Source organism: Anabrus simplex, chromosome 10 (genome assembly GCF_040414725.1).
Source record: "Anabrus simplex isolate iqAnaSimp1 chromosome 10, ASM4041472v1, whole genome shotgun sequence".
NCBI classification, from domain to species: Eukaryota; Metazoa; Arthropoda; class Insecta; order Orthoptera; family Tettigoniidae; genus Anabrus; species Anabrus simplex.
Window position 1 is genome coordinate 113792033 of NC_090274.1, and position 24438 is coordinate 113816470.

At 39.8% G+C, this 24438-nt stretch overlaps 1 protein-coding gene across 6 annotated transcripts in view; it reads left to right on the top strand.

Moving 5' to 3' along the window:
* stau (double-stranded RNA-binding protein Staufen) overlaps positions 1-24438 on the top strand; it is a 252712-nt gene that overhangs the window by 147173 nt on the left and 81101 nt on the right. For all 6 annotated transcript variants that reach the window (XM_067154523.2, XM_067154524.2, XM_067154527.2 and 3 more), the window contains one exon: positions 2439-2638. In XM_067154523.2, the coding sequence (XP_067010624.2) occupies positions 2439-2638 (200 nt within the window). The remainder of the gene's footprint in view (positions 1-2438; positions 2639-24438) is intronic.

Sequence of the window (24438 nt, forward strand, 5' to 3'; positions counted from 1 at the left end):
TCTTCTCAGCTTGTATTCTATAGGTAGATGCCCATGCGTTCAGCAACCTATTAAGTTTGTTGATGTTAGAAATGTATGGTAAGGAGAAAGCCAAGCTTGTCATCACCTATATACACTTTTACTTCCTTTCCTTGTGTTCATTTTGTTTTCATCTTTTTGTACATTTCTCTCATAAAGAATGAAGACCTCATATGAATGGCCCCTGCATTAGTGATGTTAATCAACAGAAATGAGTTTGTTAGAGGCTGAGGAAAAAAAGTTTAAAACCAAGTTGTACTGTTCCCGATTCTGACTCTTGATTGTTGAAGTGTCTGAGAAAATGACAGGAGTGCGCCCACAGTCTTCATTCAGCTTGGTAAATACAGCTAGTGGAGGTCATGGTCATTGGAGGAATCCTTTCAAGAATCCTATTATAAATAAATCTGGCATCTTGTAATTTGTTGTGATGGAAAATTGAGAAATTTCTGAAGTGGACTGCATTTGACTAGTTTTGATCCCAGAAAACTACCTGTCACTTGTAGATAGTGGCCAACAATTTATATTTGAGTAGTAATTTGTACTTTCCTGTAATAGTATCATATATTATTAAGGATTTTAAATCATGTGTTTAAAGATGACAGTGTGTGAAGATGCTAAGATTGTCCTTTTGCAAGTTCGTTTGTCCTTGTCTCAGTTTTCTGTTGCTCCCTGTTTCCACACAGACCTGTCGAGTGTTGTCATTCATTTTTTGATATATACTTCCTTTTCCTATTGTTATCGGGCTTCCTTCTCATCCTAAACTTAATTTAACTTTAAGACAATGGCGACTCCTAAATGAGTTTTGATGCCCGCCCTCTTTGATGAAGCTGAGAAGCAGAAACATACTCATCAGGCGCCAAGAAGAAATGGATGTAGCATATCCATGTGAAGTTGTGGAGAAGTTCTTGTGCTTTAGTGTTCATGTTTTTCCTTGTATCCTTTCTAACCTTTCAAGTGGTAATGACGGAATAAATCATTATAGCCGCATGGCTTCCTAAGTGGCCATGACGGAATATTCCTTCATCACATTGTAAATGTCTTTTGGCGATGGGTATGGCGACTTATTCCGTCATAGGATCCAAGATCGCTTTCCTTTGTGCGTATATGTTAGTTTCAAGCTGTACCTACAGCAGCACTTTCTTAAAACCACGCGACCAGGCGAAATTCTTTCGTTCCGCACCCAGCTGGCAGTCGGCCGCCAGGCTGCTAAGAGTGTTAGATAATGCATTATGGCAGGTGCAAGCGGAGTTCGGAAATGTCTGCAAGAAGAAGAACTGTTTGATTAGTTACACTGTTAAAATTCGGAGAGTGATGTGTCATCTGATAGTGAGGCTAATGTTGAAATGTCAGGAGATAGCAAGTGCAGTGGTGAAAGCGACTCAAGTGAACGTGACAGTAGCACTAGCGGTGATATTCAGCTCGGTATATGGACCAACCTAGGATCTTTAATGGCCAAGATTTGCATTTACGCCGCAACCTGGACTAAATGTAGAAATTAAAGAATTAAATAATCCGCTAGAATATTTTCAATTGTTTATCACTCCTGAATTAGCAGACCTAATAAGTAGGGAAACCAACTGGTATGCTCAGCAGTTTTTGAAAAGCACACCAACCTTGAAACTATATCGAGAGTGAATCAGTGAACTGACACGAATAGAGATGAAATTATGACTTTACTTGCATTCTGTCTCTTACAAGGCATTCATCACCTACCTGATAACAAGAGCTATTTTTCTCATAGACAAGATATGAGAGACCTCAATATTTTTGGAGCTGTTCTCTGAAAGATGATTTCATCTGCTCAAATTCTTATACTTTTTCGATAACGAAACATACGATGAAGCCACATGGTCCAAAGAAACTACAAATTGAAACCTATTCTGGACCACTTGAATAGCAGATTCCGAAGTGTGTACATGCCCAAAAGTGGTGTGTCTGTAGATGAGTCTCTTATGTTATTGTAGGTTTCCCGTTGTTTTCCTCACTGAGCCAGATTCTCTTTCCTAGCCATTGGCACTGTAATCATTTTAATAGCTTGAAAGTGAGACTTCATTTTTTATATACCTGATGATGTAAGGTATCTCACCGGAAGTTCCTGCTGCTTTCCTCAGCAAGCCAGATGCCTTACCCTTCTTACTATGATCATTTTTAGCAGCTTCATATTCTTTACTTTTTGAACCTGATAAAAATACTATACTACACAAGAGTATCTCACTATATTTTACTTCCCAGTACCTTATGGAAAATGTGCCACTGTGTTAGTAGCTACTCAATAGATATGTACCACTTGAAACATTAGTTTTGTTTTCCCCGCACTGACCTGTCAGTTTGTTTATCCAGTTATGTTGCTATTAATGTTCCTAGTGTAGGCACCTTTATTCCAATATTGTTGCCAATTTTAAAAGTCTTTTTCTTTCCAGGCACCACCTGCGGATTGGAATCTGATCCCAATGCTGACTTAAAGTCTCCTATCTCTCTGGTTCACGAAATTGCTTTGAAACGCAACCTTGCTGTTAATTTCGAGGTGGAGAGTGAAAAGGGACCCCCGCATATGCGTACGTTCGTCACAAAATGCACTGTGGGAGATAAAGTGACAACTGGAGAAGGAAATGGCAAGAAGGTGAGAAAGTTGTCGTAAGTCACGCCACCACAGCTAATTTGGTTGCAGATCTGTATGTTAAAGGTAAACTAGTGACATTTCACTAACTTCTCAGCAGAACAGAAAGAAGTTGCTGAGGTGCATATGTTATTATCTTTAAGACAAATTGAATCAACAGTTGTGACATACAAGAACCAATACAATGAGGACTGCGGCGGATGGCCTAAAGCTGAACTGTTTTGATCACTTACTAATGTTTATTGCTGGTTTTTTGTTGCACGTGTGATAGTATCACATAGCTCATCGTCATTCCTACAGAACATACAATAGTGTACCCTTAAAAAGCATGACCAAAACAAGCTGCATAAAACAAAAACCTCAATTTTCATTTTTACATTTACGATGGTTTATCTCTAATCTCCAGAAATAAAGCTTCAACTATTGCTGGAGGCAGTGAACTTGATGGGATTTAAATCCAATGAACTGCTTTCCCAAATAGGAAAATATGAAATTGTGAAAAATTGTGATTCTAATGCCCGGGTGCGTCAAACTCGTTTACAACATGACCATGGTAAAATGGATAGCGTACCTGGTTAATTTGAATTTCTGTTACTGTTTTACCACAGTTAAGTTATCTGGTCGCGAGCGAGTGGTTAAGTAGCTAACCGAGGCGTTAAGGCCTACTTACGAAGGTAATCCCAAAAATAAGGTCTCGTATTTATTTATGAATACATAGACCTGTTCATTTCTACAATGGTGCACATCATTTTACAGCCTGAACATTTAGCTATTTTGCTACATAAGCACCATTTCGGTCGGTGCAGTTTTGTAGATGCTGTGACAGTTTATGTATGCCCGTCATACCAGCTTGCCGCAATGCTGTTCAGGAAGTTGTGAACCTCATCTTTCACCTCGTCGTCGGTGCTGAATCGCTTTCCAGCCAAATGTTCTTTCAATTTAGGGATTAAGTGATAGTCATTGGGCGCCAAGTCGAAACTAAAGGGTGGATGGATGATGAGGTTCCACTGAAACTGTTGCAGGAGAGCAACAGTTTGCCTGACGATGTGGGGGCGAGCGTTGTCATGGAGAACGTTTGAGCCCTTCCTCAACATTCCTCTTCTCCAGTTCTGAATTGCCCGTGTGAGTTTTTTCAGGGTCTCACAGTACCTGTCAGCGTTAATTGTGGTCCCAGTGAACATAAAGTCGACCAACAATACCTTTTTTCTACCCCAAAACACAGTTGTCATGACTTTACTGCAGACTGTGTTTACTTGAATTTCCGTGGCTTTAGCAAAGAGGGATGACGCCACTGGCGTTATTGTAGCTTGGCCTCAGGTGTAAAGTGGAACGCCCAGGTTTCGTCACCCGTGACAATTGAGTCCAAAACGTTGCCCTGTTCGGTTGCAAAGCGTTGAAGAAATGCGCAGGAAGAATCAACTCGTTGCCGCATGTGGTCGGCATGCGTGGCGCCAGTCTTGTGGACACCTTCCGGTATTTCAACTTTACCGTTAAAATTCTGTGAACGGCGCTTCGGGAAACTTCAGGAACCAAAGTGTAGAGATCATCTAGGGTGATCCGCCGATCTCCACGCATGATTTGCTCAACCTTCACAACTGTCTCTACGGAAATTGATGGTCTCCCGCTCCTTTGTTTGTCGTGAATTTCAGTCCATCCGGCTGCAAACTCTCTACACCACTTACGAACATTTTTGACATCCATGCAAGACTCGCCATACACTTCCGTCAATTGGCGATGGATTTCAGTCGGTTCAGTACCTTTTGCGTTCAAAAACCATATAACTTCGCACTTAGTGGTAACTTCCAACGGGAGCTCCATTCTCAACGGCTGCCAAGCCGAGATGGAGTGCCTCAGTGCGGCATGCGCATGTTGATATGCGAGCGCTGAACACTCGTCACAATATTGTGACCAACAGCCACACGAATGGAGTTCTGTATTTATAAAATAGGAGACCTTATTTTTGGGATTACCCTCGTAGACTGCATACCGTTGCGAGTAAGTTGTATATTACTTGCATGAAAAGTGTTGTGATCCGATTTAAAAGTTTACGGGTCGTGAGTGAGCGATATAACCTCACACTGCGTGCATCCAAAGTGCCGTGATGTTATTGTTGAAATGGATTTGACACCACGTATCGTATATGTACAATATCTTAAGGATGATGAACAGAGAGAGAGACTGTGGTGTGTCTGTTACAATTCACAGTAGTGATGGGTCGAACTAGCTCTTTCGAGGGAGCTAGCTCATTCGCTCTCGCTCTCAGCTGAGTGTCGTTCAAAAGAGTCGACTCTTTGGAGTGGGAAGGTTGGAGCAAGCCAAGGAAGTCGGCGCTCTCCGCCTCCAGTTTAGTTCGTTCATTCGTTCTTCCGGTTTAGGGCAGATGGCCGACTTCCAGTCGCTCTTCATGACTTCCGGGAACGAACGAGATAGCGCAAATAGTTTAAGTTTCCCACAACAGATAGCAACACAATGTCCAAGTGGCACGCTACTCTTGGAATAAAACGAATGAACAACTTAAATATGCACTGCTGGCAACATTGACAATTAATCCAATGATAAAGCTTTATATATAGTAACGAAGAAATGTATCACAAATATACAGTATTAATGGATGACATCTAATATTACTTTGCCTAAGTTCCATTCTTTTTAAATGATATCTTTCAAGGCTGAATGCACTGTACGAGACGTATATTCGAGATATTGGCACTTCGTACACGTTAATAAATTATGTAAATGTAATGCAATGTAAGTTACTGTGGTAGATACTAAGACATGAGTTATTTATTAATTAGAGCACAAAATAGTGTCATTTTACATTTTACAGACTACTCATGACTCCTGTTTTTATTTGAAGGAACGAGGTAGAGCGAGATAGTTCTTGTTTCTCACAACAGATGGCAACACAATATCCAGTTTGGCCAACGAGCTAGAAATCCAATAATAAAGCTTTATATACAATTACGAAGAAACGTATTACAAATATACAGTATTATTGGATGACATCTAATAATACCGTATTTCACGGCATAATCGTCGCCACCGCGTAATCGTCGCATCCTTTATTTTCAATACAAAAATCGGATTTTAAACCTTTAATTACATAATCGTCGCACGTCCAAATTTTGTTCACTAATCTGGTTAAAAGGTAAATGGAACTGCAACGTAAGTTGCACATGAATGCGCAGTTTAAATACGTGTATGGTTTACGGGTAATTTGGCAACACAGTCACGTTTGCGACATGTTGCACAACGTATAAATAAATAATACCGGTATATGTACGACGCATGGCTTACCGGTAGACTATCGGCAGTTTGACAACGTGGTCGCGAGACAGTGTACTATTTATTCACCACCTACATATTATGAGTTCCCATTTGAAATACGTAAGGCTGTAAGTTATCGCTTATCGGCAACGTCGCCAGGAAATACTGGCTAGGTAGGTTGAATGGACCTCGAACCAGCCCTCAGATACAGGTAAAATTCCCTGACCCGGCCGTGAATTGAACCCGAGGCCTCCGTGTAAGAGGCAAGCACGCTACCCCTACACCATGGGGCCGGCTCCTGTGTTATTGCGCACGAAGTGAAATCCAAGACGATAACGCAGATTTCCACGGAATTATTCAGCCGAATTATTTACGATGTCTCAGTTGTCATCGCTAGACTCTTATCTTACCTACTACTACGTCATACGTGTCCGGGCATGGGATGAAAACTTTTATCCAAGCAGTCAAGATAATTATTAGCCAATGCTATTAAAGTTTTATTTTATAAACTCGTCAGTCTTGTAATGTAAAATCATCAATAACTGGGAAGAAATATTAACCTAATTACCGTATGTTTAAAAGAAATTGAAAAAAATTAATGTTTGTTACTGACGTCTCGGAATACAGTCAACTATACAGTAGATCTACACCGCGCTAGCTAGAGCTCCGGTTTGCAAGCTTTGCGCAAGCGCAGTAGTGTGTCGCAACCAATGAGCTAAACTGATAAATTGTTGCATGCTTCCTTGCTGCCTAACAGTATTGGCTGCTCTGGAATGGACAGATCACAGATGCATTTATTTGTTTCAGATTTACGTGCTTACTGTAGACATGTGTGCGTGAGAATTCAAGTTTTTAATTTGTGTTTTGGGTGTTTGCAGAAATAATTTGTTTTAATAGTGAACAATTACGGAAAGTCATTTATATCACAAAACATTAACGTGTGAAGCATTTATAAGCGATTATGGGTAAATATAGAAACTATTCTGCGGGCTTCAAGCTAAGCGTAATTGCCTTCGCTGAACAGCACGGGAACAGAGCTGCAGAAAGAAAATTTTCTGTGAGTGAAAAGTTGGTGCGTGACTGGCGGAAAGTAAAAAACAAGCTAAAAAGCACAAACCCTTCTAGACGCGCGTTTAGAGGTCCTAAAACAGGGAAGTTTCCTATAATTGACGAAGAAGTGTTTAGGTACGTCAGTGAAATACGTAACAATGGCTGCAGTGTATCATATGAAATGTTACAAATTAAGGGACAGGAGGTAGCGCGCAAACACAACATACCGGTAACTCAGTTTAAGGCGACTCGTGGGTGGATTAAGGGGTTCATGCGACGACACAATCTGTCAGTGCGAAGGAGAACAACACTAAGCCAAAAGTTGCCTGCTGATTACACGGACAAGATTGTAAATTTTCACCGATTTGTCATACGTTTGCGCAAGGAAACTTCGTACTTGCTTTCTCAAATCGGTAATGCCGATCAGACTCCAATCTTTTTTGATATGCCTCGCAACAGCACTATTGCGCTAAAAGGATCACGGAGTGTATTAATGAAAACCAGCGGTAGTGAGAAGTTGCGATGCACGGCAATGCTAGCCATTACAGCTGACGGGAGAAAGTTGCCGCCTTACATCATTTTCAAGAGGAAAACGATGCCTAAGAATATACAGTTTCCCCGTGGAATTCATGTACGAGTGCAACCAAAGGGTTGGATGGACGTAGAACTCATGCTGGACTGGGTTAAAACTGTGTGGAATAGAAGACCTGGTGCACTACTAAAACAACCAGCTCTGCTTGTTTTAGATAGTTTCCGAGGTCATCTCGTGAACGAAGTGAAGCAAATTCTCACTACAAATAAGACACGACAGATAGTCATTCCTGGTGGCCTAACATCTGCTTTGCAGCCACTAGACGTATGTGTTAATAAACCCTTTAAAGACCACTTACGTCGATTTTACAACGAGTGGATGATGAGCGGCGATCAGCAATTGACGCCCGCCGGAAATATCAGGCGTCCACCCTTGGACTTGTTATGCTCGTGGGTGAAGAAGAGTTGGGATCTTATACCACCTGAACTAGTCTCCAAGAGCTTCAAAAGGACTGGGATTTCGAATGCACTAGACGGTTCCGAAGATGACGCAGTGTGGCAGGGAGACGAAGAATCTGATACTGGTATTAACAGAGGCGAGGACGGCGCATCAGATAGCGAAACCTGCGATAGCGACACCTAAGATTTGGAATAAATTGCGTACCGGTAAGTCCGCATTTCACAACAAAGCGATAATTTTTTGCAAGTGTAATATTTTAACTTTAATACTCAAATTAATGACAAATTAACTTAATACGTTCATTTTTATTTTCAGGTTGGAAAATCGTTCACCGAATTGTTGCGAAAAATTATGAATTCTGTTTTAGACTATTTTAATTATTTTGATGTATAAACGCGAGTATTACGTGCATCTTAAATTTGTATCAAATACAATTTAGTTATAAATACATTTTTTGAGTAATACAAATACTGGTATTAAATATTCATCGTATAATGGTCGCACCCTACAATTTTTTTCGAAAATTTTGGTATAAAAAGTGCGACGATTATGCCGTGAAATACGGTACTTTACCTAGGTTCCATTCTTAAAATGATGTCTTTCAAGATTACATGCACTGTACGAGACGTATGTTCGAGTTGTGGCACTACTGCCGTTCGGTCGGCATTGATCTACTGGAATTTCCTGTTCATGTAGTTTACATTTCGCTCAACAGATGTCATCAGAATATTCTTGGTTTCGACTGGAGATACAGAAAGTTTCTCGTTCCACTCTCCACGTTGGAACAACAGATTCTTTCATTCAATAATGCAGCGTAGGAAACATACTGATTAAATGCGATCTTTAACGAAAATAATGGAAAATACTATCAGCACAAATGTACATATAACCACGTATACTCTTCCAATATTTTTTTCAAGAACGATTACACCGTAAGAGACTTATATGTTCGACATACAGTATTGGCACTCCTTACACGATTACATTACTTCTACCGCTTTTCCCACACTTCTGGGGTCGTGGGTGTGAACTGTTTCGTACATGTGGAGTTCGTCCTATTTTACAGCCGGATGTCCTTCCTGACGCTAACCCTATGTGGAGGGATGTAATCACTATTGCGTGTTTCTGTGGTGATTGGCAGTGTGGTGTGTTGTCTGAATATGAAGAGGAGAGTGTTGGGGGGAAAAAAAAAAAAAAAAACTCCCAGTTCCCAAGCCAGAAGAATAATCAGAAGAGATTAAAATCTCAGATTTTGCCGGAAAACGAATCCGGGACCCTCTGCACTGAAGGCCTCAACGCTGACCCTCCAGCTATGGGGTCGTACTCCTTACACGACTACACGTTAATAAATAATTATTTCAAAATATACTGCGGTATACACTTTGGTACGAGTTATTTAGCCTATATTTTAAAGTCAAAACTAGCGGTTTTTTAATATTTTCCTTAATTCGATTTAAAACTATGGTATATCATTTTATCCACTCTACTGTAAAACCAAATGATGTTGGTCATATGTTGATTCATAGCAATGACCGCATTTAAGAAATAGGTGAGGATTTGTCAGAGTATTTCTTAATTATTTAGACAGAATAAAACTACGTCCTTTCTACTTGCCGGGTGGTATATTCAGTATTCTGGATAGTGCCTGTTGTTCGTGCTTAGTTTAGGATAGTTAACTCGAACCTGGTGTCGTTTATTTGCTCTTAACCTACTGGATCTACAGTACATCCTTCATAGATTGAGTGCATGTAGTGAACTGGTGAGTATGACATGTTTATTTCATTTTATTGTTTCGTTAGGTAGCAGGCTGCCAGAACTGTGGCACAAACAACATACATGGCAGACAGACCACAACCACTGGTGCACTGAGTGCGGGAAGTGGCTAGTCTGGGTAGTCTATAAAAAAAGGAAAGCGGCATCTGTATGTCACGTGATTATCTGAAGCATGGTATTGGCTAGGAATGAACGAGAGTCGATGTGACGAGCTAGCTCTTTCTTGGAGTTGCAGTTGATAAGAGTCGGCTCGTACTAGCTCTCAAGGAGCAAGGAGGGAGCTAGCTCTTACAAGAGTCGACTCTCAATGGGAAAGCTAGCTCTCTCCAATGAGTCGTTCAAAAGAGTCAGTTCGTTCATGAACGACCCATCACTAATTCATAGGTGACCAACTCGAGTTCCCAACTCATAATAATAATAATAATAATAATAATCCTGTTTCGCCAAGTAGTAGTCTAAGTCAGTGAGCATTTCAGTTTCAAATGCACTCAAATTTTGGTGTTCTCGTTTGCTCTTGCTTTTCCATATCAGCTTGTACTGGAAGAGACAGGGTAGGCATTATCTACGGTGAAGCGTACGTAGGTGGCATTACCATACGCTTGATGATAGATAGCTTCCAGATCGTATCCTGGAATCTTTCTTCTTGTTCTCAACTGCTGATCATCTGCAGCATGAGTTTCTTGGATACCTACTAAGTCAACTTCATAAGAAAGTAGCAGTTTAGATAACGCTTCACTCTTGGATCAGCTAATGCCTTCTATATTAAGTTGGCAAATACAGACATTAGGTCCCAGTCTTGTAGTTTGGTCCTGAAAAGGACCTTTGGTTAGTGAAGCCATGTTCATTAATGTTGTATCTTGACCAGGAGAGACATATGTCTGTGTTCCGAGGTATCTGTGGAACAGCAGAGGTGAAAGGTGCCGGGGTGAATGGGTCTAACTACAAAATCAAAGTTAATTTAAACAAAGGTTATTTTTTTCTCTCTTTTAAAAGAAACAACAAGTAACAAGGTACCAGTAACAAAAATTTAAGTCTAGGAAAGACAAGATTGGTGGTATAAACAGAACTTGGGCTTCAAGCCCTCACTTTAAATTTCCTGAGCTCTCAGCTCACACAACATATATTTACCAAAGGGCAGAAATCCTCTCCATACATGGAGCACTTACTCCCAACTTTTAATATCAAGCCTCTCTGAGGCACTTTTACCACAAATAAAAGAGCTGACCCACTCTCAATTTTCTGAGCCTATTAAAGGCCACAACAGACTTTACCATTAACTGCCCTCAAGGCACCCTTACTAGGAAACAGGGGTATCTTGTGCTCAACCTACTGGGCCTTAGCAGAAAAGAACAGGTTAAGTAAATGGCCCAAAATACAAAGATGAATGGAGGCGTGTACTTGCACTTCTATATGAAACTTCTTATAACCTAAGAGGCACTAGGCCGATGAAACAGGGGCTATTCCCAAACTACGGAGGTGACTCGTATAAGAAAAATGTTGAGGTATTTCAGAAGGGAAGAAAACCAGTTACAAAACGTAGTCACCTCAAACCAATATGAAGGGGAGCTCGAGAGGGTAAAGCACTCTCTATCCCCGAATTGCAGTTACAGATTTAATTAAGTTTTTACATCAAACAGCAAAAAATTACATGTCGAAAAGATAGTTTACATTGTAAAGGGATTCGGACCTTTCCCGAGGGTTAAACTGCTCAGTTAGCAAGAAATAAAGATGTTAAACGGCCATTACCTTACTGAAGAGCTGCTGCCTGATGAGAGGCGCTTCCCGCCTCCTGCTACATGTTCATACACTAGGTTAGATGTTGATGAAGTGGCCGAGAGACAAGAAATTCAGCATTTTTTATACCCTCGAGGAAAATTCGAGACCTTTCATGAATAAAACGGTCACACCCACAGACTTTTATTGGCTAGCTAAAAGTTACACATCAAAATCGAAGAAGAAAGACACGATTGGTCAAAAATTAATTACAGAAATTCTGGATTGGCTCAATTCATAACTGGCGGAAAGAAAAAATTAATATTGACAACCCACAAATGAACGAAATTTAGTAAAGAGAAAACTTATGAATACAAAATTTCTTCAAAAAAGTTCCTTCACTTTGCACCAGGGTGCATGATCATAGTTTTTTAGTAGAGACATCTATAAGAGAATGTCCACACTTCTTGATCAATGGAAAACAAAAAAAGTTGAAATCCACACAGTATTGACAACTTCGTAATCACAAAATTTACGGTAGTGACATCTTCTGAGAAACTTAGGAGTTGATCCAGTTTTTAAAGTTCAGAGTTTCTCCTGTAGAGGAGGATTTATTGGCACAAGATTTAAAACTGCGGCATAGGGGTGTACCGCCCGGTACAGTCTGTTCGCTGTTGCTCGCTTAGCACCACCCGGGGATGTCGTGTAGGGTACTTTAAAGGTTAAACCTACGGACATGAGCAACAGTGGCTCCTTCTCAATAGAATTGGCCCAGAGATCCTCGAGAAATTCCCAGTGGAGCAGGCAGGATTCAGACCGAACAAAAGCACTACAGACCAAATGATGTCTCTTACAACTTGTATAGAAGTAGGCTATCAGAGAAAGCTTAAGACATCAGTGGCTTTTATTGATCTGACAGCAGCCTATGATACAGTCTGGAAGGATGGCCTACTCTTAAAAAGTTTCTGAAAGTGATAGTATGTAAGACGACTGCCCAACTCTTGAATAATATGCTAAGCCAAAGACTTTTCCATGTATATATGGGGAATACTGTAAGCACCAAAAGATCACTAAATAATGTACTCCCACAGGGTTCTGTTCTTGCTCCAATCTTATTTAGCCTATATATCTCGGACATGCCTGCCACATTTTCAAGAAAATTTGGATATGCCGCTGATTGGGCTATTGCTACCAGAGATACAACATTCGAGAAATCCGAGATGACCTTAACGGACGACATAAAAGTGTTGGTCCAGTACTTTAAGTTGTGCTTACACTTAATGCCAATAAAACAGAAGTATGCTGCTTCCATCTAAACAGCAAGATGACTAACAAACAATTGCAGGTGTACATTGGAAATCAGTTACTGAGAAATAAGATTCCCTAAATACCTAGAAGTTAACTTAGAACACTCTCCTTTAGACAACACCTTCATAACGTCCAATCCAATGTAAGAACTCGCAACAACGTAATCCAAAAATTATGTGGTACAACTTGGGGTTCAACAGCAACTTTACTCCGATGCACCGCTTTGGAACTTGTGTTCTCGGCTGCTGAGTACTGCGCTCCTGTTTGGCTGAATAGCCCTCACACCAACCTCATAGATACGCAGCTCAACAGCATAATGCGTCTCGTCACTGGTACAATAAGGTCTACACCCACATATTTTCAGCCATATCTCCCCACCAGATCTTAGACGTAAAAACTCTCTCCTCAGGGAATTTAAGAAAGTAATAAATAATCCCCAATTACCAATACATGACAACATCGCCAATGTTCATCTGAATCGTCTAAGGTCCTGAAATCCACCAATAAGAACTGCAGTAGAACTGAAGAATACCAACTTCAATATTAAGGAATGGCAGGGAAGATAAGATACTAGGCCTGAGTCAACTTTGCCACACATAGGACCGTCGCTGCCACCTGGATTTGAGCTTCTTCGGAAAACCTGGTCTAATCTTAACAGGATACGATCGGGCCATGGTAACGGCGCAGATTTCCACAAGTGGAAAAGAATTCCTACACTTAACTGCGACTGTGGTGCCCCCAAGCAGACCATCCTGCACATTATCAGCAAATGTCCAAAAAGAAAGTACAGTGGCGATATCAGTGACTTTGCTCATGCGCTTTCAGAGACAGTCAGGGCCTGTACTACGACTCTCAGGTAAACAGCCAGATACATAGGCTGCAGTTTTGCAAACTAGAAGTTTAATATTTTCTTGCGTACTACCAACGAATTTTAACGACGGTATTGTAATGTGGAAGATGTAACATTTTTATTGGGTTGGTAATAATGTTATGAAATTAGTGAAATTTAGAGTGGTGGTATACGTGTTCCGTGGTGTTTTAGTTTGTTTAGCTCTATTCCTTTTGTAATTGTATTTCTAGAATCCAATATCAGACTCTTATTAAGCTATAATGTGGAAGTTCATGTCAACAAAAGAATTAGGACTGAAATATACACATACGAAGAAATGTTAAAATTAACTGTATAACGAAACTGAAATTGTTATAGAAAATAAAAACTATGAAAATGTAACCTGGACGCAAAAGTTAAGATTGAGGTTATGTATCGTTTTGTCTAGTACTGTTTACGAGGATGAACGTTACGGCAAATGTGAAGTTTATATTCGTGATTAATGCCACTGATCCAGCGTTAATTTTATTATTAATTCAATTTATTGTTTGCTCATTGAATAAGTAGTTAGTTAGTTTCTTTCTTTTCAGTACAATGTGAGAATAGTAACTGGCAAGCATTTATCTCCCTTTAGCGTAAATACTTTTGTAGCAAGTTGTTATGAAGTAAAAGAAATATAACCGCCTTAACTGATATAGTCAGTAGCAACAACTTGCTAGTTTGGGAAATCTTTAAGAATTCTGTGATAGCTGGACAGGAAGCATGTCATACTTTATAAATATATACATAGATTACATTGTAACAACTTAATTTCGCACAGTATTGTGCAGATGTAGATTCCTCTTGATGTGTAGCCATCTTGATTCTTTATAGTAGCGTCCCCGATAGGAGCGAAGTCCCAGATAAGAGCGTTAACAATCTCTCCAACTTCGGCATAGCTATACTTGAGAATATTTTCCCAAATAGCACATAAAAGAAAGTCGTAGTACGCGTTTTCAACCGAACTTCAAGATAAATGTCCAAACTGCCTAATAAATTTATACCGCACTTTCATCTAGCTGTCGTAGTACAGGCCCTTAGCTATATAAATAACCTGGGTATAAATATACCGTTGCTGCCGGGACAAAACCTCCTATGTGAAATATTTTAGCCGGTAAAGTTCTCTCATCTAAGGTGCAATATTGTGTGAATATTGTCAAGGCATTCTCACTCTTCATAATGTATGTGCTGCGGGTCAGTATATCTCCAAAAATACTATCACATAGGAGGTTTTGTCCTGGCAACGACGATATACTTTGTTCTTCAAAATCATTGTGTGTTGTATTTTTAAAGCCATACGCTAAATAAATAAATAAATAAATAAACATATCGGCTGATAGTGAAAACCTAACCTAAACTAACCTAACGAAACAAAATTAATTCGCCTTGGAAATAAAGTGCTGTAATAGAAGATATGATAAAAATGGCATGCTGACAAGGAAAGAAATTATTATAAATCATGTTTATACAAGTGTAAAATAATTTAAATTACATTCGTCCTAGAAATAAAGACAGCTGACAATTCTAGACAAAATATAAACAACCGGGAACTGGATAAATGAATGAATTTAGAGGCGCATGACCATCGAAAATATTACTGCCTTCTGGATAAATCAGAGACAATTGACTGTCAAACTGCCTCCTGAATACTACTATTAATTACTTCCAAGGAAAATAATGGCAAGAAAAACTAGCTTCATTTGATGTCTACCAGTCTGCTAGGAATGCGGTTTCAGAACCAAGGATTATCAATGATGCAACATGATAACAATACCCTGGTTTAATAACACCTGATATTTACCGAGAATGGTCCACCCGGGGCATTAGTGTGATACACTGTATGTGGAATTGCAAATAGTTATTGCTGGAAATCAGTACTTTGGAAGGTCAATCAATGGAGCGCTGTAGCAATAAAGTGAAAGTGAAGTCTGAGGGTAAGCACTAGTTGCATTGTATACATAGGGTTTCAGATTATTGATGCGTCCTATAGTGGACAATGTAACGAGAAAAGTCCTAATAAACACAGGTCCAGAAAGCAGCCATTTCAGATATACAGCAGAATCTCAATCATTCAAAATATCTCCAAAGTCAAATCTCTCGTTCCTAGATACAAACTTCGGGTGCAGTATTGCAAGCTATTTAAATTGTTTGATTCAAATAAATGGTAATTCAAAGTTCTTCCTATTTTTGACCAATATAACCTCCAGTACAGTCAGTAATCTTCCCCTAGGATAAAGGATGCATCCTTATGTGCTCGTGTAATTTACCCAACCTTATTTTCAAGTGTTCTTATTTGATGCTTTATTTTGCGAGTGTATCGTCCGTCGTATCCTTGTATTGATTTCCTGTTCGCTACAACAGCCTGTGTGCTTTAGGGCTGGGGATTCTGGAAGGCAGTCGTCCTACAAGCAAGAGAGGCTAGCGCGCACTAGCGACTCAGTTAATCACGACAAAAAAAACACAATAGAGTTTCTTACTGTGTGGTTCGCACACTAACAACATCATTTCTGTGAGTAAATTTCATTAGAGTTGTAGGCCACATTTTTTCTAGCAGTTCTGTGCTTTTCCCCGTGTCAGAATCATATGTTAATAATGTATGACCACGAACCTACTACGCTGGCGTAGCAGGGGGAGAGGTGATACTCCCACGTGGCGCGTCCCAGGTGGCGGATAGGAGGGTCCTTACCGGCGGGCTTGAGGGAAATAAAATACCTCTCGCGGACCAAACACACAACCCCCTGTGGGTGGGTGGGTGACGCAGACGAAGAATACACCTACGGTATCCTCTGCCTGTCATAAGGGGCGACCAAGGGATGATTGGATTAGAACCATGAAACTACTTGTGATTAGTACCACCACGCAGGAAACACCATGGGTCACTATTACTTGCGCGTAGTACCACTATGTTAGGTACCAAATAGGTTTGTGATTAGTAGCATGCACGAGCACCGCGCGATCAGGTTTTTACGGTACCTGTGATTAGTAGCACTATACGAGCGACACCAGGGTTCTGGCTTGCCTATGATTAGTAGCCACTATATAAGGAACACTACGGGATAGTACGAGTCCCTGTGGTTAGTACACTTACGTGATGAAAACCATAGGTTTGTGTTGCCTCTAAATGGCCCCGCTATGTGCGGAACACCATAGGTCCGTATTACATGTGCGAATTTCATAACCTGTCAGTGGTGCCATAATGTGTGGAATACCATGAGTCTATGATACCTTTGATTAGAACTGCACCATGACAAATGCCATGGTTCTACTTTCCAAGCGATAAGTACCATTATGAGAGGGCGATAACCTATATTTTGGACCCCTTTAGCTTGCAAGCATCACCGATTCAGTATTGAGCTATAGAAGCAGTCCCTTGGTCAGTATTACTATTGTTTTCAGTCAGTTTCTGAGACTGAGGCATTGCGGGTCGGCTCCACTGATTGTTTTTAATTCATATCCATTCGTTCATTTTTTGTCCTCACGCTTTGAATTCTGGTCATTGGAGGATTTTGGATTTTATTTTCTCTTTGCATTTAGTCTCATTTCGTACCATCAGGGGCCGATGACCTAGATGTTAGGCCCCTTAAAACAACAAGCATCATCATCATCAATAATTTGAGACATACTGATCTGTTTTGTATGTGGTAGTTTAGCGAATTTCAGTGCATTATTTGTTTATTTTTACTTCATAGTTTTAATGAGTTGAATGTATTTCAGGGAATTGTGTCGGTGACAGTTTCTGGTATTTTCTCCACGTTATGGCCAAAAAAGATAACAAACTTTATCTTTAAGTGTTCAGAGATACCTATAAAATTAAATTTCCGTTCATTTTACAGTCCAGTAAAGGAAACTATTATGCAAGTCACCTCGAGAGATAAATTTTATTTTGAGATATAGAGAATACCATTTTGGAGCATGTATAGCACATAATTCAGTCATATGTATCTATGGGCTTTTAATGAATACATTGTTTTATGGTACTTAAAAATATACAAAGAAACTCTATTTTACGGCATCACTGTAATTATAACTCCTATTTTATGTAGGTGAATCAAAAGGTTAGTTGCACTAATGCGCCGCAGTAGCACACTGTGTGTCGCAAACGTGGGCACAGCGGAGAAAGGGACAGACACTGCCCACACATCTGTTAGGCAGGTCGCTGTGGTGTCTCGTCTAGTATTGTGAGAATCTCGGCCAAATGCAATGGCGCATCAACTGGACGTTCACTCCAAATATGAGGTGCGTGCGACAGTCCGATTCCTATGGGACAAAAGGAAGAATTGCACGGACATTCATCGTGAAATTAGTGCTGTGTATGGGGAGCGGGCCATTTCCCAGCAAGGTATCGATAAGTGGTGTCAGCAATTCGAAGCCAGACACACGGATATCACGGACAACCATCGCGAAGGTAGGCCCGCAACATCCAGGACCCGTGCTAAGGTCAACAGTATGAATGCCATCATTAGACAGAACCAGTGCATTAAACTGGGAGAAATCGCGTCACAGCTGAACATTAGTTACAAGTAACTATTCTCATTTTGGTTCCGTATTGAAGTTGACGTATATCTCAAATATTATTCTAATATTTATAGGTCCACCTGTTCAATACAATATAATCCACTATTTCATGTGGTTAAAATTTATACATAATACATAAGTCATTGGTACATGTTTCACCCCCCCCCCCCTTTTTTTTTTTTTTTTTTTTTTACGGGCATCGTCAGCCTTTGTCAATCTTAAAAATGAATGCATATGGAATCTTTCAAATCTTATAAACTATAGAATAAAATGTTGGACAATGATTTCATAAAATATTATACTATAACGTCTAAAATAACGATATTGCACCAAACTATGTTGAAAAAACCCAGTGAATTAACAGTTCTTGAAGATTAAAACGTGGTTAATCATGAATATTTGAGAGTTTAAAACCAAAATGCATCCTCTTCTTATATATCATTAAGACTGTGACAGCCTTCAGTGTAAGCACAATCATCAAAGGGGGATGTTTGTTCCACTCCCATAGCATGAGTCCGAGATAGTAAAATCACTGTCAGTTATTTAAAACAGAAGTGTGAACATAACAAATATGTTAAAATGTGTACGGTTGATACATCTGAAAGTCGTAGAAAAGAAAATGGAACTTCTTGTGGAGGCGTTGCTAATGATAAAATGTTGTGTCAAAGCTAGCGGATGTCAGTAGTTATGTTGGTGCGGTAATCAATTGGATCCAAAAGACAGTCAAGTGGATGTTATTAACCCCGTTAAAACATTTGTTGGAAGAAATGCTGGAGTTTTTTCTGAAACAAAATGTTGAAGAAAGTTAGTTAAGTAGTACTGTGCATGAGACTTCTCGTACGTCAAAAATGCCTAAGGCAGTACTTACTCGTACGGTGCGTGTTAAGTACGTCGGGCTGTTCCAGCAACGCTAGCTTGACTGAGCTTTCTACTTTTAGTATTATAACGGTGTGGCTGAGGCAGTGAAGGACATGGAGGGGGGTAAGGGTGGGCGGATCCTTGCGCGCAGGTGTTGTTATTGGAGGGCTGTTAGGAGCAAGACGGGCGGGCCTAACGTTTGGCGAGGTGGTGGAAGCTTTAGAACTAGAAGTTCTAAAAGTCTGCGGGATTGTATTGTATCTTAGTCACAGATTCGTGGTTGACACTTTTGTGGTTATTGACAAAAATGTTACTAACAGCGACGAAGTTTTAGAGAATTTAAATAAAATTGGCCCTAATGTAAAATTCACTAAGGAAGACTGTAAGATAAACAGTCCTTAAATTTTCTAGATATAACGATCACACGCTTCAATAATACTTTTGATTTTCAAATCTACAGGAAACCCACACAATCTCCTATAACCATAAATAATTCCTCTTTACATCCCAATTCTCAAAAAGAGGCGTCATTCTATAATTTAATACACAGAGCTTTGAAAATCCCACTCTCCCCTCTAGAACTAAACTATATAAGGAACTTGGCTAAACTCAGTGGGTTCATAGTTGAAATGATTAACCAGTTAATCAATAAAGTTAAATATAAACTATCCACGAATCTCATTCCGGATAAACCTAAAAAAAAAACTAGTTATGCCACGTTTACATACAATAACCCAGCCATCCACCAGATCGCGAACACACTGAAGAAATATGACGCTAATATTGCTTTCAGAACAGTAAATACAAATCAAAGTATATTTTTTAATCATAATAAAGTCAATTATAAAAACAGCCGTTTTTCGAGATCTGGTATTTACAGACTAACTTGCGCTCAGTGTGGATTTAGTTATGTTGGTCAAACTGGGTGCAGCTTCTATATGAGATATATGGAGCATTACAATGCCTTAAAACATAACAAACATTCAGCGATGACCTCACACGAGTGAAACAGGACACTAGTTTACATCAATTGATAAGGATCTCACTATTCTAAGATGTATAGGCAAAGGAAAACTTATGAATGAATTAGAAAGTCTTTACATCTTTTTAGACCAAACCTATAACAGACCATAATCTTAATGATGCCACAGAGGCAAAAAATCCTTTATATGAGCTAACTCCAAAGTTATTAGCCATTGTGAATTCAAAACATAATACAATTCTGCAGACTTTTAGAACTTCTTGTTCTAAAGCTTCCACCACCTCGCCAAATGTTAGGCCCGCCCTCTTGCTCCTAACAGCCCTTCAATAACAACAGCTGCACGCAAGAATCCGCCCACCCTTACCCCCCCTCCATGTCCTTCACTGCCTCGGCCACACCGTTATAATACTAGAAGTAGAAAGCTCAGTCAAGCTAGCGTTGCTGGAACAGCCCGACGTACTTAACACGCACCGTACGAGTAAGTACCCCCTTAAGCTTTTTTGACATACGCGAAGTCACATGCACAGTATTACTTAACTAACTTTCTTTAACATTTTGTTTCAGAAAAAACTAGAGCATTTCTTGCAACCAATGTTTTAACAGGGTTAATAACACCCACTTGACCGTCTTTTGGATCCAATTGATTACCGCACCAACATAACTACTGACAACCGCTAGCTTTGACACAACATTTTATCATTAGCAACGCCTCCACAAGAAGTTCCATTTTCTTTTCTACGACTTTCAGATGTATCAACCGTACACATTTTAACATACATACCTGCCAACTTTCCTGATTAGGCGGGAGACTCCCGACTTTCGACAGTTTTTCCCGTCTCCCGATTGTTCTATTATTTCTCCCGATTTTAGTTTATTTTGTTGGTTAACTTCAAACCTTTGTTTTCAAATCCCGCCATTTCAGCTGTGTACGCCAGTGGCCGTAAGTCCTTCGCTCATTGGCCGCTTTCAAACGAAATATCGACGTTTATTAATATGAGAAATGCGCGCGAATATGCGATGTTTATTGAAACCTGTATATTGCAATGCGTATATCTGTTATCAATCTCTCGTTTCCGCGTGCTATGTTCATGTTTGTTCAGATCAGTCTAGTCGATTCTAGAGACTAGTCGCTATATTTGGAGTCTTTTTTAGTAATTTAGTGACAGAATTTCAAATATAGCGCTTACTGACATTTCTTAAGGTTTTAGGAGCCATTTAGGGACAATTCTAGCGAATTTTAATTTGTTACTTGATAAAAATAACACTACGCTTCGCATAATCGCGTGGGCGCGTGATTCAATGTATAGAAATACAATAGGTGATTTTTAGCCTTGTAGCCTCGTTTAGCAACAGTCGGGTTTTGAGACAGTAAGTGTTATAATAGGCCTATATACCATAGTACTCCTGTATTGCACAATACATGTAGAATAAGCAGATTTGACCAATACTATATCTCCTGATTTTTCCAGATTTTCATATCAAAATCTCCTGAATTTTTGTTTTGTAAAGTTGGCAGGTATGAACATATTTGTTACGTTCACACTTCTGTTTTAAATAACTGACAGTGATTTTACTATCTTGGACTCGTGCTATGGGAGTGGAACAAACATCCCCCTTTGATGATTGTGCTTACACTCAAGGCCATCACAGTCTTAATGATATATAAGAAGAGGATGCATTTTGGTTTTAAACTCTCAAATATTCATGATTAACCACGTTTTAATCTTCAAAAACTGTTAATTCACTGGTTTTTTTTAACATAGTTTGGTGCAATATCGTTATTTTAGACGTTATAGTATAATATTTTATGAAATCATTGTCCAACATTTTACTCGATAGTTTATAAGATTTGAAAGATTCCATATCCATTAATTTTTAAGATTGATATAGGCTGATGATGCCCGTAAAAAAAAAAGTGGTTAAACATGTACCATTGACTTTTATGTATTATGTATAAATTTTAACCACATGAAATAGTGGATTATATTGTATTGAACAGGTGGACCTATAAATATTATAATAATATTTGAGATATATAAGCAGCTGAACATGTTGTATGGCAGTGTGTTCACCATTGTTTACGAGGACCTTGGATATCGTAAGCTGTGTCAAAGATGGGTCGCACGTCTTCTCACCGATGAGCACAAGGGACGTTTCCAATCCTCCCTGGCATTTTTGCAATGCTATGCCGCAGGCGGCAACGGGTTTCTGCGGCGAATCGTCACAGGCGACGAAACGTGGGTCCACCACTTCACCCCCGAAACGAAGCGAACATCAATGGAATGGGTGCACCCCTCATCACCACAACGAAAGAAGGCCAAGGTTCAACCTTCAGCCGGTAAGGTTACGGCGACAGTGTTCTTTGACATGGAGGGTTTGCTGCACATGGAATTCATGCCGAAAGGAACGACGATCAACGCTGCGGCGTATTGCAAATATTGCACCGGTTGCATAAAGCGATTAAAGAGAAGCGCTGGGGGAACTTCAGCGCCGGTGTCATTTTGTTGCACGATAACGCAACACCTCACTAGGCCCGCCAAACGAGAGAACTGCTGCAGCGTTTCAAGTGGGAGGTCTGGCAACATCCACCCTATAGTCCCGACTTAGCGCCATGTGACTTGCATCTGTTCAGTAAGCTCAAAACGGAGCTTGGTGGTCGACATATTCAGACCGATGAGGAGGTGAAGGCCGCTGTCTCCGAGTGGTTGCAGAACGCTGGAGGAAATTTCTATGCATCCGGCATCGACAAGTTGGTTGTGCATTCGCAGAAATTTTGGAGTCTCTTGGAAACTGTGGAAAAGTGACGTTACAGTGTATGTTGTTATAGTCGTGTTGCTGTTGTATAGGTGGTGTAATAAATGGCCATAACTGGGAAGTGCAACTTATTTTCTGATTTGCCCTCGTAGTAATTTTTTGTAGATAGTGTACAGTACATACAGTAGTGAAACAAGAAACATAGCTCCGTTAACACCTTTGGAAAAATATCCGTTAGTCTCTTCTGTTTCCTCCCTTCACGTTGAAACTTCTCGTCAATACCATGCAGCCGAGTTTCGTAAATGGAGCTTGTCATCTGTGACTTCTGTTCTTGCTTTCGTACGTGACCGGTAATTGAAACCTGAGAAACGGTGAGGCTTTGCCGATCACTAGAAGTTCAATTTTTTTGGTTCCCGTCATATTAGTTCCCAACTTCACTGTAACCCTTTCTTTACTTGTTAACTGTTCCTCACAAACCACAAATGCCGTATTGCATACTTAATGCTGCACAAAATTAGAGTTAGAATAATTTTTGCTTCAAGGAAGGAAATGTTTCCTTCGAGAAGTCGAGAAATTTGTGTAACCGAATTTTGAGAATAGACAAATACATGTGAAGAATAGGACAAACGGCCGGAAAATTTAAATTACTGTGAGATACTGAAAATTCTAGTAATGGAGGTTCTAGATACCGAGGTTCGACTGTATTATTATTTGTACTGGTTTGGTACATTTATTATTTGTACTGATTTGGTACGTTTGGTACATTTTCTTGTAACCATTTTTATGTTTTTTAAGATTTTAAATTTAATGTTCAATTCACATTGTACCTGTAGATATGTATGCTTTTTATCCTATCCTTTTATTCACTTAGACCGTGGTGCAATATATGTGATGAAATCCAAGAATTAAAAAATGTTCCTATTTTTTATTTCTAAAAGTTGGCAGCTATGCAGCGTCATTTAAGTTCAAAATTTCTCCGTATCACAATAGAATGCATCTTCCGAGTGTGCAGGGGTAGCCTTCCTCACTTTCACTTCAGTGTGTTGCAATGTGGACGGAAGCAATAGACTTCTTCCCCTTCTCATAGGATGGTTTGAGGAGTCACGATCTTCTAAGGGAACCTGTGGTTGAGTGGTAGGGTGTCGGCCTCCGGATCCCAAGATAGCGGGTTCAAACCTCCCTGTAGTAGGCTGATTTTTGAAGGGCGGGAAAAAGTCCATACGACCCTCCATGTCGTACGATGTCAGCATGTGAAAGATCTCTAGTGACACATTTGATGTTTACCTGACAAAATTTGTTAAATCTCAGCCATAGATGCCCAAGAGAGATTAGATGTACTCTGCCATCTAGTAGGTGTAGAGTGAAACGGAATGTCAAAATTGATGAGCAGATAGCCAGATGGCATCATATTAAAGTGTCTACACAGTAGCCGAGGCCACACTATTATTATTATTATTATTATTATTATTATTATTATTATTATTATTATTATAAGGGAATCGGGCACTTCCCAAACAAGTACAGGGCATCTCGAAATGCCTTCGATAATGGCCAAACATTTTGAGGGGTGGCTGGTGTGGCTTAAGCACAAAATTGTATGCTATGTATGCTAGGACAGAAGAATGGTTCCCTTGTTAGATCAGTGTGCTGCGCACGAGCATAATTTAACTTTTCTAAATGTGCATTTCTTTTTCTGTTGGCCAACACTACAAGCTACTTACAGC